The sequence below is a fragment of the Indicator indicator genome, chromosome 17, assembly GCF_027791375.1.
Source record: "Indicator indicator isolate 239-I01 chromosome 17, UM_Iind_1.1, whole genome shotgun sequence".
In the NCBI taxonomy this organism is placed as follows: Eukaryota; Metazoa; Chordata; class Aves; order Piciformes; family Indicatoridae; genus Indicator; species Indicator indicator.
In genome coordinates this window covers 6,609,826-6,623,320 of record NC_072026.1, presented here as the reverse complement: position 1 = coordinate 6,623,320, position 13,495 = coordinate 6,609,826, and the positions used below count along the sequence as shown (strand labels likewise).

Sequence of the window (13,495 nt, the reverse complement as noted above, 5' to 3'; positions counted from 1 at the left end):
ATCATTGAAGCATTGAGCCCTGTGTCCAGCTTTGAGTGATTTCTACTGTGGACAATGAAGGAGATGGCCCTGGCAACTGGAGAGCCTTCTGCTAAGTTTCAAAGCATGTGAAAGAATTGGCTCAAGGAATCTCAGAAGGGTAAGGAAAATTTCATCTACCTACTCTGAGACTTAAATATTTTTGCTGCTGAAATGGAGGGGAAGAGAGTTGGAGACCTGAGGACTAAGATCCTAAGCTTAGGCAGGTGTGCAGCTCCTACTGTCCCCAGGTCAGGCAGCTCAGGACCATCGCCTCTCCCCCTGCCAGGCTGCCCAACTCCCAGTCCCACAGCCCAGCCCTCCTGCAGCAGCAGCACTACTCTGGGATGCAACACAGGCACCAAGGGTGGAGGATCCACAGGGACTGTGCCAGTGGGTCACAGGCAGCACCAGGCTCCTGCTTGCTACATATGCACCTAGGCCAGCCTTGATGGAGGTGCTGCCAGCTTCACCCTCCAATATTTTATGAGGTAAAGAAAAAAAGAGCGCATACATGCCTGAGCTCATTCTCAGAGCTTTCTGAACCCTTTTGCCTACAAGTTCTCCCTCCCCTTTTAAAAGTCCAAGCAAGCTTGCTTCTCATAATAACCTCAACTGCTGGGGCTGCACCCTATGTGCAGTGGGAAGCAGAGATTGTCAGGAAGCCTTAACAATGTGCAGTGCTACCAGCCTTGACTAGGAAAGAAACCAAAGTCTCTTTCCTTCCAGTACAGGACTACTAAGACCAGCTGTTTCTCAGCCACACAGGGCTGATGAGCCAGAGCTTGGGCCTCCTTCCACTTGCTGTCACATTCAGCTGCCAGTCTCTCCACTTTCAGAGCCCTGAACTACTGACAATGCTTCACTGCAACACTTTATGCATCAGCAAGCCCTTATTTTTACAGTTCTGGGATTGAAGTGATGTTGTTATGCAGGGGAGGGCTAAGGATTTCATCCTCATGTCCACTGAATTTGAAGAAGAAGCCTTCAAAGACGAAATCCTGGGGAACAAGCTAGGGGCAGGCTGGGTCTCCCAGAAGGTGCAGGTGTGATGGAGCAGAGGGGCTGAGGGCAGGAGGGGCAGGGCAGAGAACAAGGGAGGCCAAGATACTGCAGCTGACTGAGGATTTGAGTGTCAAAGGAGAGAGGTGAGACTGGGTGAGGGTGACAAGGCCTGGGAAGCTATGTCCCTGCTGCAGAGTTGATGAACATCCATCCATTTCTATCCAAACTGCTAATTCCCCTTAGGGAAGTTTCATTTAAAAATGGGGCAGGGAAAGTGGCTGGATGCACAGGCAGGAAAACATGGGATTTAGTCTCTAATTCTGAGGACTTCCCAGTCTTTCCTTTTTCACTAAGCATTTGCAGACACTGTGCACACCACCCAAGAGAAACACCGGGAACCCTGCACTCTAGGTGGGCTGAGGGCAGAGAATGCTCTCACTCTGCTTTTGGCTAACAAGATCTGGAAATGATGCTTGGAAGTCATAAAGCATCCCCTTCCTACCCACTCCTGAGAAGCAGAACCATCTGCCTGAAACTCTTGCAAAGTTTTGGGCTGGAAATGTTGCACCAAAAGAGAGCAGCTGAGTCACTGAGCTCAAGTGGGATCTTCCTGCCATTCCTTCATTGCCTTCTCTACCCTGGGGCAGTACAATCTTCATTTTTTTTCCTCTCTCTTTTTCTCCTAAGGAGCTAATGCTTCTGAAAGTGAGTGTCTAAGAGTACTTAAAAGAACCAGGATGCCAGTCTGGAACCTCCCTCTATCCCTTACTCCTGCTGTGCAATGCTTCCCAGACCTGATCTGCAGCATCCTCTGCTCATCCAGTCTTAAGCAGTGTGCATCCTGCCTGCCTTACTGTGGTGTAATTATTGTGCTTGCAATACATCCGTCCAACATTGCCTTCATCTCCTAGGCCAGGGCCATCTGGATGACACTCACCCACAATTTGATCTCCCTGTGAGACGTGCTGCTCTGCTCCCCCAGAGCTAAGCAGGCTCCCCAGCATACCCTGCCAAAAGACCTCTCTCTGCATCATTGCTGATCTTGCAGTACCAGGACAGATCTCCCTCTTCAGCAGATCAAGAGTCCTGGCTCTATCTTCCTCCTATCCTGAAAATCCCTCCTCCAAAACTGTTGCAGAACCCCACTATGGCTCTGGCCAAACCTCTTAGACCTGCTTTGGAATGATCCCCCTCTGCTTTCAGTCCCAGGCCATCTCCTTACCCAGCCCATGACAGTTGGGCTTTGTAGTCCCACCCTGCCACTGTCCCACACCTCTCCAACATGGTGTGCTATTGTAGGGCTTGGGGAGACTGTGGCTGAGAAGCAAGAGAGGACTGTCAGGGCTCCCCAGGCTGGAAGGCTTTATTACCTGTGCCCCAAGGACTGGTGTACCTGCTGGCCCTTCCACTTCACCTCACCTGGTGCTTGACCTCCTCAGGCTGCCCCCACTAAGCCAAGACAGCTTTCTGGGGAAGCTGCTCTCAGATTTTTCTATCACCTCCACATGGCTCCAGCTTCCCCTTTCTCCCCTGTGTCCCTCCATTCAGCCCAGCTCCTCAGATGAGCACGCCACAATGCCACAGCACTACCCCTGAGAGCCAACCTGCTCATTGGCCTAATGGGTTTCCAAAGGGGTGGGGGAGAGGGGAGGAGAGCAAGTAGCTGATGCTTCTCAGCCACTCAGCTTGGCCCAGAGCTAACGAGGCATCTCAAAATTAAAAAGTGAACTGCAATCCCCAGCAGGCCTGTCCTCCTTTTGGCATTAGTCTGAGTTCTCTTTCTCTCTCTCTCAAAAAAAAAAAAAAAAAGGGCTGGGGAGCCAGGAGTTGCCTTTGGAGCTGTTGAAGAACCACGTCCCAGGGATGGTAGGGGTGCTGGAATGAGGAGGGCACCCTAGGGATGCTGTGCCATGGCAGCACTGACTCTTAGAAAGGTTGTGAGGTGCAAGATCTGCCTCACCACGGTGAGGAGTACAAGTGCTACATGGGAACAGGCTCCCCTGGTGCCTCTTCACCCAAAGGTCCCCAGCTCCCTCCTGCTCTGTGAGCAGCAGCTGTGGGTACATGGAGGGGGCGCTCCAGGATGAGGACATGGTACCCTGCCCATAGGGCTGAGCAGAAGGGGACAGTGCAGGCTTGACTGCCACTGGGCACTGGTGTGGGGGGAGGATGGCAAGAAGGAGACAACACTCCTGTAGGAGGAAGATATGGGGACAGTAAGCAGGGAAAGAGCAGAGAAGGGAGGGAGGGCAGCCTAGCTTTTGCTTTTGTGAGCTGCATTTCTTATGTGGGAATCTGTCTGGAGAGGACATTTGTCTGCCTACATTTCTGGGGTGCTCAGCACCATCTGCTCTGACTTTTCTGCCCCAAATGCCCTCATCCTTGAGCTGCAGAGGGCCAAGGGTTCTGGCTTGTAGAGGTGCTCTCTAGACTAGCCCTCCTGGCTCATAGGTAACTGAGTGATAGCTGCTTTACTCCACTCTTCTCCACTTCCCCTGCAGGCAGTTAGCTACATGTCCACCCAGATCCCTTCCTCACTGCTTCCAGCCCTGAAGACAGCCCTATGCCATTCCTCTGGGACACACAACTCCAAGTAGGACACACCACCCCTCTGAGATGCTCTCTTGGCCATTCACAGTTCACCCTTACTTGTCTTCACAGGGTGAGAGCACAAGTGGATGAAGAGTGATTGCCTCCCACAGTAGAGAAGGCTTACACTCATCTTGTCCAGCTGGAAGGCAGCAAAGGGGTGGCAGGAAAGTCCAAGTGGATGATGGGGATTGAAGAGCAATTCCTGAAGAATGGCTCAAGGTGTTAGGACTGAAGTTCCATCCAGTCCCACACATCCCTGAGAGATAGCAGCTCTGTGTACCCCAGGTTCAAGAGCTTTGCCCAAAGTGTGCCTTTTCTAGCTGCATGCAGTTAACTCAGGGGAGTTTCGTTCTCTCCACAGAAGAGCTGTGGATTAACTAGAAGCCAGAAAGGGCATGATCTTGTTGGATTTCTCCTAGCAATGGATTGGGCCCCAAAATCTAAGAGAACAAATGAGCTTGGGGCACAGCAGTGGAATGAGGAAACTTCCACCTCTTTCCCCTGGGTTTGTAATCCTAGTGGTCTCCAGATTTTAGATTCACCTCTCAGCCCACCCTTCCCTCAACTGTAAATGCTGCAGAGGCAGTTTTGTCCAGATTAGCTTATTCTTAGGGGCAGGGGACCACACATACACTGAGAGTGAGGGAATCCTTACACACTGAGCACCAAAGGCATGCTCACTGCTGCTACCAGCCAGGATTATGCACCCACGAGCAAAAGGAAGGACAAGAAAGCATGAAGGAAACGGTGAGATAACTGCAGATAAGAAGGTTACCATCACCTTCCTATTTCTCTGCTTGAGTGAGGGAAAATGCAGTTTGTACCTTGGGAATTCAGAGTAAAATCAAATCAAACCCAATGATTGCCCAAACTCATCCATTTTACAGTCAGGAAGGACACAGTGCCTGCCAAGCCCAGGCTGTGCACAGCACAGACCTGCCAGGATCAGCAGCACCACTTGCACTGAGCCCCATGCTGCCCTTCCCAGATTGAAGGAAGGAGTGATCCATGTCCTGGGATGGTAGCTGGATGCTCTGAGGACCTAATATCAGAGCACACAGGCTGTGAAACGGACCTGTGTTGTTGGATCTCCATCCCCATGGCTTCCCATTGTGCCTCTCTGTTTTGTGCCCCTGAGGAGCCAGATGACCCACTGGTGTACTGTACCAGAATCAGCTCAGTGCTTTACAAGATGGTTTTCTGCACTTTTTATGTCCTCTCTGCAGTTCTCCCCTTCATAAAGTATCACTGCATCAGTTCCTGTGACTTGGGCTGGCCAGCTAGTAGGGCCTTCCTCCATCAACCCAGCTACAAGGGGCTTCAGATTAGACCCTTTGGAAGAGAACTCTCCCTTTGTATCAACAGGGAATTGGCCTTGGCATCTCTCCCCCTTGAGAGCACAAGCATGAATTTTCTTCTCAGCAGTCATCTAGAGAAGGATATCTCAATGTGGTTCTTGTCCTCCTGAAGGTTGAAGAACCTCCAGTCCCACATACTCCTCATGAGGAGGAAATATTACCCAGAAAAAACTGAAAACAGCCAAGCACAGCAGGCTGAAGCCAGAAGTGCTCTAAATCCTCCTCCCTGTGCAGTCAACTCTGGTTCTCTATTACCTGCTCCATGCCAACAAATGGACCTCAACCATACCCTGGAATTAATCAGTACCCAAGGATTATTTCATATTTTATCACCACCAGGACAGCAAAGAGAAAGCCCTTCTCATTCTCCTTTTTTATCACAGGACACAGGAAAAGAACTGCTGATCCTTGTATCTACTGAACAGCATCCAGGCCACCAGCTCCCCAGGGAATATTTTATCCCACATTGTTGTTGAGGGGGCAGCCTGGCAAACCAACAGCCCTGCCAATGATCCCCTCAACCCTCTGTGGGGAAAAGAGCTAAAATATCAGGCACTGGGAAGTGGAGGAGGGATGACTTGTTGCCTGTGATGGAGGAAAGTTTGGAGTAGAGGAAAAGGAGAGTGTCAGCAGAGGTACCAGCCAAATGTCCCCAGGTACATCACACCATGGACAACCCAACTGTTTGCAGAAATGGGTGGCAGTGGGGAGGAGAGGAGCCAGTGAGAGAAGGAAGGAAATCAGGAAGCAAGAAAGAAACATGAGGGAGAAGGCAAAAAGGAACTGAGGGCTAGTAAGGGTAGGACAGATCAGAAGGGAGTGTTTCCCAAAGTCAGTGCATGCTGTGAGCAGCCAAGCCAGTGGTACAGACACGTGATGGCCTCTGGGCACTGCTCCCCACCCCCGGTCGTCACCATACCTCCAAAGTCAGGCCTGAGGCGGACATCATAGCCCTTCAGCAGTTTGTCCACAATCTCTTTCACCACAGAAATATTCCCAGTGGATGGGCTGAAAGACAAAATAAGAGAGTTCTTCATCATCCCATGTGCCACTGGCTAGGGAGCAGTGCATTCCTCACACTCCATGGCACTGAAGCAGCTGGATGTGATCCATACATCCCAGGCACCAAAGCACCTGTGTGTGCTCCATACATCCCAGCCATGGGCAGAGCCTCCCCATTTCCTTTCCCATTCATGTTTTCTGTTCCTGGCACAGTGCTCAACCCTGACCTGCACACAAGCCCCACAGGGATGCCAGAGGTCTCACACATAGGGGTAGGAATTGTCCTTTCTGTTCCATGAAGCCATGGAAGGGGCAGATGCAGCCTCCCTCTTGCAGGGTTCCCTCCCCTGCCCCTTGCCACACTGGGTACTTGCTCCTGGTCTCACACTGCACAGCACAGAGCTGTCATTCGCTGAGGTCCTCACTACACAAGTTCCCTGGAGCAGGTGTCCTGCACTGTCACACACACACCAGTGCAACCTCTGCTTCTCAGTACAGCCAGGTGTTTGGGTTTTTTTTCACATTATTGAAGGAAAAAATGATGCTTCTCTTGGCCTATGGCCTCAACATATGGCTGATCTTTGGCACGTAAAAATTCATTTCTGCCACTCAGCATCACCACGACTTAGCAATGTGAGTCTAGAGACAGACAGGGAAGGAGAGCCCACCTTTCCCTCTATGTGCCAGAGCCCTCCTCTCCCTCCTGACCCTCTGACTTGCACACAGATGGGGTAGATGCCCTCCCCAACACTGATCCAGCTCCTCCAGCCATTTCAGCAAGAAGGGAGGTCTCTAAAAAAAGCCCTAGAGCCAAAGCAAAACTGAAGATGGGAAACCAGAAAGCAGAGGATGCTAAAAATATTGGATCTCTTCATTCCTGCGGGGTATATAGGCTTTCTGCCTGAATACCCAGCCTCTGTGCCACCCTCATTCCCTGCTTTGCATGAGAATAGAGACCCTGCCAGTGACAACTGCTGCTCTTTGCAGTCACCCACAACAGCATGTCTCCCTGTCAGCACCACCTCCCACATCCATCCAAGTCAAGCTGGAAAGCAGTGCCACAACAATGCCTCTGCCAGCCAGCCCTGTGCCTCGCTGGACACCAGGATTGGCACTGACATGTCTGTGTGTCTGCACACACCCCATCCCAGACAGACATGCATCCTGTCCCGACTGTACAGAGGATGTACAGACCCCCCTGCCTGTGCACACAGGCCTGTAGACACATGAATGTGTTGCAGCTGAAGGATGGATCTGTGAAACATGCACAAACCTATGTGTCCATGTGTGTGACCACATCCCAGTCTATGTCAAGGTGACTGTGGGTGTAGATCTTGGCCCATCAGGTTATGATAAGACACTGGGCTTTGGACACAACTTATGCAGGAGCACCAGAATAGGCATTTGTGGGTGCCTGAGACTGGGTTCCTAGGTGTCCAGACTCTCCATACAGATGTTGGTGGAGTCATATGGGACCACTTGGGAGTCTGGGTATGTGTTAAGGCTTTGGATGTACAGGCTGTGTGTGTGCAGGGATTTATCAGCCAAACAGGGATGTGCAAATGTCAAACAGCACACTTCTCAGGCCCCGTTTTGGTGCATGGACAAACCATTCAGCATTTGTGCTGGGAGGGGAAGTGTCTGAGCTGTGTTACTGAGCATGCAGCTCAGAGGGGTACAGCTCTTCATTGCATTGCTTTCCTTATTGTAAAAAGGCCAGAGAGATGTGCACAGGTAGACATTTTCACAGCACCTGCACCTGTGGAATTCCATACAGGTATATGAGGTTTTGCAACATGCTTATGCACATGTGCTCACTGGGGATTGGCAGTGTGCACTAGCACTTGTTCATCTCTAGACAGTCATTCCTAGGTACATAGATTTCCGTATTCATAGATTTCCATATTCATAATATAGATACTATGTATTTCTTAAGGGATTTAAACACTTCCGTTCAGCTTCACAGAGGACATAGACTCAGGAAACATTTTACCTCCTTAATGCAGGCAAGGAATTTGAGGCAGAGACATTAACCAACGTGCCACAGGCCCTGCAGAAAGGGGCAGAGTGGGAAGAGGGCTACAGGGGCTCTTTCCTCCTCCTTAGCTACAAATTGGCCTAAGTGAGGGCATAAACTGGCACGGTGATTAAGGGCAAGGTCTTTCACTTCTCAGCTTTCCTTTTGATCCCAAAAGCCATGTCTCTCCTGCTGAGCAGGCAGGCTATGCCTGCACCCAGCTGTGGGTGAGCAGCTGCATGTAAGTGCTATTCTTGGCCAATGTGGGTCTGTATCCGCTGAGGGAGCACCGTACAGCCAGCTTGTGAACTGAATTTTTGAATGCTGTGTCCCTGGCTCTGTGTGAGCGTGACTGTGCTTTGCATATCCACATACCCTTGCAGTCAAACATCTCTACATATGTGTGCACTGTGCTGCTGGCTGGGATGTGTGGGAGTAGCTGAAGGCATGTGCACATGGAGAGTGTTCTGTCTCCAAGGGGTGCACAGATACACATGCAGAATGTAGGTGAATACCAGTCCTGAATGCAAGCAGATCTAAACATATATGCAAGGATATGTGTAAGCAAAGGCTTCTGCCGTGGGCATTGGTCTTTATGCATTTGCTTGGCCCCCAGCTCTAAGCATGCCTGTGTCTGTGTCCACACAGAGTGGAACCACGCATGAATGGTGTGGAGGAAGTGGGCACAAGTCTGCGCATGTGCATGTTTATAACTATGGGAACATAAATCTTTGTATATACAGCAAGCCTGTGCAGGGACCTGCATGTGTGCCTTGGGAACACACTGCTCAGCGTGCATGGCTGAGCAAGGAAATGCCACAGCTCCCCCCCCCTGACACCAGCAGAATTCATACACGCTGTCAGCACAGAGGTACAAACCCACCTGCCTGCATGTGTGAGAAGGGAAGGTGAGGAGGAGTAGGCAGCGCTACTCCTGTGTGTGAAGGCAGTGGATAAATGCCTATATTGGAGCAAACAGGTGTGCTCTGTACACCTTGCCTGGGCTGGATGAGTGCCCGCACCTCTGGCTGCTTGGATCACTCAGAGTGCTCAAGGCGGATACCAGGAATAGCTGCAACCTGAGCATGCAGGGTGGCAGTGCAAACATTTCCATGGCTACAGGCAGAGCAGGTGAAGCGTGCCATGCTCCGTAGGTGTGTTGTGGTACACATGTGTGTGCAGCACGGCTGAATGTGCACAAGCAGGAATGCATCCCAACGGATGGCACCCACAGATGATGATGTTAATGCCACCCATCTGCGTGGAGGCACAGACACAGGCATTGCTTCCCGTGCACTGCAGAGCCGGGGCTGTGCTACAGGCACGCTCGGATGTGTGTGGCTGCGTGTGTGCAGACACAGGCACGGCCAAGGCAGCCCTGTGCCGGGGTGCGTATGCACACAGCTCGGTGCCATGCACTCCCTCAGCTCCTACGGACACCATGTTCCACAGCAGAAGGCTTCAGTTTGCCATTTTCCCCTAGGGTCGCGTATGGAAGGGGGAGGAGGAGGGGGGACACCGACATGAACGCACTGCAAGTGGGCTGTGAGGTGGGCTCGGTCTGCAGATAACCTGCTCCACATCTCATGTATGAGCATCCCTCCTCCCCCTAAAATGACACAGACTGTGAAGTAACAGCAGGCAGCAGAGGAAGCAATTGGGGAAAGAACCCCCTCCCCTTTCCCACATACAGATCGATGGAGAAAACCCCAAACAAAACAAACAAATTCTGTACCAGCCCCCCTGTCCCTGCAGCCTGGGATCGCAATCCTTACCTTTGCGCACAGCAGGCGAGACAAAGAGCTGCTAAAGCAGAGACAATTCCACTCAATCTGTCTGCCTGAAATGTCCACATTTCCACAAAGACGAAGGAGGAAAAAAAAATCTTTGGAGGGGAGGGGAAAGAAGGATGGAGGATCTTCTGAAATCTCCCTCCAAAGAAAGGGGGAGAGGGAAAAATAAAACAACCCTCCCCCCTATTAATGATTTCCTAGAGAAAGGGTATAATGAAAAAAACCTTTAAAATATGGGGGAAAAATTTCCCCCCCCCCTTCAATGCCAGTCAAAGAATTCGTTTCTTCTTCCTTTCAGCATCCTCTCAACAAGAGACATCCTCTAGCAATGGAGAAAATCCCAAGAGAAAGAAAAATAAAATGCCCCGAAATGGGCTCAGCAAAATGTGAAGTCAAATCTCACAGGTACGCAGAAGAAGGAGAAGAAGAAGAAGAGAAGAAAATAAATAAAAAAAAAAAGGAAAAAGAAAAAAGAAAAATTAACTCAGTGTCTCCTGAGCACTCCACTTGGATTATTTTTCCTCCTGCTCTTTTGCCATCCGGTTCTGCAGATGTTGCATGGCTCCTGCTACCCACCTTCAGAGAAGAGGAGGAGGAGAAAGCGAGTGTGTGTGTGTGTGTGTGTGTGTGTGTGCGTGTGTGTGTGTGTGAGAGAGAGAGAGGGGGGAGGTATGAGTTATCTAGCAATATGATTTTATTCTGGATTTTACCTACTTGCTCCCCCTTCCCTCTTTATTTTCGAAGGGGGAAGGGGAAGAAACCCTACCCCACTGAGCAGTTGTTTTATTTTAGGGAAATCTCAGGCTCATCACTTGAAAGGCTTGGGGCTCTTCTGAAAGGGTTAAAAAAAGGGAAAACAAATACAACCCAGTAAATACATAAATGAATCTATACATGGGTGGAAAATAAATCAATCCCTGTCTGCAGAAAGAGCTGCTCTCTGAGGGAGAGCTGGATGGCTCCCTAGTGCTGTTGCCGCAGCTCCTGTGGAGTTTTGCTGCTCATTGCAAAGTCACAAGAGGAAGGGAGGAGAAAGGGAGTTTGTGGATGGGGAGGGGGACTCTCCGGACAAATTGAGATCCTGACGTCATGGCTGACAACATTAACCCCTGCTGGCTTGCAGAGGGGAGTTGGTTGGGTATTTTTTTTTCCTTTTCTTTTTTTTTTTTTCTTTTTCCCAGGGAGGTGGGATCAGGGGAGAGGATGGGAAAGGTGATGGCATTTTGGCAATGGGGAAAGCGCCTGGACAAGAGTGGCTCAGTTACAAGCACTGATGGGTGCTGTGGTTGCTGAAATAGTAGGATCAGCAAGGGCTGAGCTTCTTCCTTCAGCCACAGGAAGGCATTTTACTGAGACTTTCTCCATGCCACGGGCTATTGTGGCCTGATGGTCTTCTCCTGTGGCACTGGGGAAGATCTGAAGACTCTGATGGGGCTGGAGACTTCCCCAGGCCAGGGAACCCAGCTCAGCAGGGATGGTCAGCTTTCCCTGGAGAGTGCTATGTTACAATTACAATAGTTTGTGGGAAAAGGGAGCCTGAACTTCCAGAAACGCTGCTGAGGATCAGCTCTGGGTGCTGTGGCTTTGCCTGCTGACATGGTAACAGCCACTGAAATCTTTACAGTCATAATCTTCTGTGTATCAGCTTCTGATCTTTATCTTAAAAAGTAATACAATTAAGGAGCTCTACATCTTTACATCAGGCAGGTAGTAATATATTTCCATGGAGGATGCTTTCCTAGGAAAAATAGGAGATCCAGCAGCACTTTGAATGCAGAGCAGAAGTTGTAGCCCAAGGAGGAAATGTCCAAGCTCTCATGCCAGGACCATCCTGGATGTGATCTCCTCTGTACCTGCTTATCAGCTCAGAGTAGACCCTCCAAGCAGCTAAGAATTCCCTCCCCTGGTACTGGCTGACACTTGTGTGTGGGCAGTCTCCAAAGCTCTCTGGGCCAAGAGGGCAGAGCAGACGTGTCACTGCAGCTAGGCAAGATGAGGTTCAAAAGGCCTCTTAAGAGGCCCAGGGCAATGCATGGTAGCCACCAGGCAGCATCCTCATCATGCAGGCAGATCTGCCCCAACTGTGGCTCTGGGGTTCATAACCACCCCTTCCCTCAGGCTTGGCATGGCTCTTCACGGTTCCCTCATTAGGGACACACCACAGATCCGTACTCTGCATCCCCCTCTCCCTAAAAGGGGTATGGACAATCACCATTTTGAAGAGTTTCCCTGCTGCGGGCCAAACGGAGATGTTGTGATGCAGAGACATTAAACAAAGTAAAAGCATTGTCCTGGTGTCACAGCTCAGGCCATCTCCTCTGTGGCTAATGTCACAGCAGGGAGGTCCTGGGGGCAGCCAGCAAATGAGCCTTACGGGGGAAAGGAGGACTCCAGGAAGGTTTTGCAGCTGCAATGAGGCTGTGCTAGAATGGGAAGGGGAAAAGTCTCCTCACCAGCTGCTGAGGCTGGTGGAAAATGGTCGCTGCTTGGTTTGGAGTCTGGACCACCCCTGCTCCTCCAAGCCTCTGTGAGTTAAGCTCAGAGCAGTGATCTCTCACTGTGTTTTCTCTCAGACCACATGTCACATACCAGCAAATCTGGCTGTGCCTCCAGAGTCAGGGAGGGGGTCACAGCATGCTACCCACAGACTTTCACTGAAGACCACTTGCTGTGGCCTCCCAGGCTGCAAGGAGATGCAGGGACAGGACCATGACATCCAGCTCTGGCTGGTGCTAGTTAGCTGCATGGCAGCCCAAAGCAGCTGCTACCTGCCTGCCCAGGCTCTCAGCACAGGGCTGACTGCTCTGCTGAGGGTGTGTGGCCTCAGGATGGCTCCCAGCTTCGACGTGTGCCTGTGTCATGAGCAATACGTGCTCTGCAGGCCTCTCAGAAGCTCATTCCTGTGGCTGAAGGCTTCCTCTTTGCTAACTGGCAGTGTGGAGACAGGCCAAAGCAGTGAGGTTTCCCCATGTGCCTGTTGGAGGAGAGGAACTAGGCCAGAATACCTGGGCTGTGCTTCATCAGGCTCAACCCCAGCCTGAAAAGCAGCTGGTCCCACCATTTCCACAGCATAATTTGTCTCCTGTGTGGTCAGTTATGTCTCAACTAGTGTGCCTGGCTCCACAGTGTAGGGCCCAGCCAGCTATGCATGGATAAGCCAGGGTCCTGTGAGACCTCTCCGCACCGGCAGCCCCACACCTGGGATGAGCTGTCCCGGTGCCTCTTGGGTGTCAGCTGTTGTACAGCTTCAGCATTTAGCTCTGCTGCTGCTGCCAGCACACAGGTGTCCTGGCAGCAGAGTCTTTCTGAAGGACTCATTTTGAATTAAGGTACCAGGGAGGAGCTCTTTGGGAGACAAGAAGCTTTTGCCTCTGTCAAGATTCTGGGCCACGTTTAGCCCCTCCTGGGCCCTTCCACTCCTCATTTTTCTTGCTCCTTAGCACTGCTCTTTCCCACTAGCGATGATTTCATGTCAGTGGCAAAAAGGTAACTGGAAAGCAAATGTCAGAGGCATACATGAAGAGGAATAATTATGCTCACAAATGGTGACGTTTGTGCTTGCAAGTTCACCCAGTCAGGAGCAGAAACTGTGTCACATGAATGATCTGACCACTCAGCCACAACAGGAAACTTTGGCAAGCCGATTGCTTAGCAGCCAATGCATTCAAAGGAGCTGTTGTGTGCTCTTGAATAATCTACCTGAAGCCATG

General features: G+C 50.9%; 1 protein-coding gene across 2 annotated transcripts in view; it reads right to left on the bottom strand.

Moving 5' to 3' along the window:
* Positions 1-9,847, bottom strand: part of LOC128972454 (gamma-aminobutyric acid receptor subunit beta-4) — a 72,046-nt gene extending 62,199 nt beyond the window's left edge. For both annotated transcript variants that reach the window (XM_054388441.1, XM_054388442.1), the window contains exons 1-2: positions 9,768-9,847; positions 5,893-5,981 (exon numbers count right to left, since the gene is read on the bottom strand). In XM_054388441.1, the coding sequence (XP_054244416.1) occupies positions 5,893-5,981; positions 9,768-9,847 (169 nt within the window). The remainder of the gene's footprint in view (positions 1-5,892; positions 5,982-9,767) is intronic.
* Between the last annotated feature and the right edge of the window lie 3,648 nt (positions 9,848-13,495).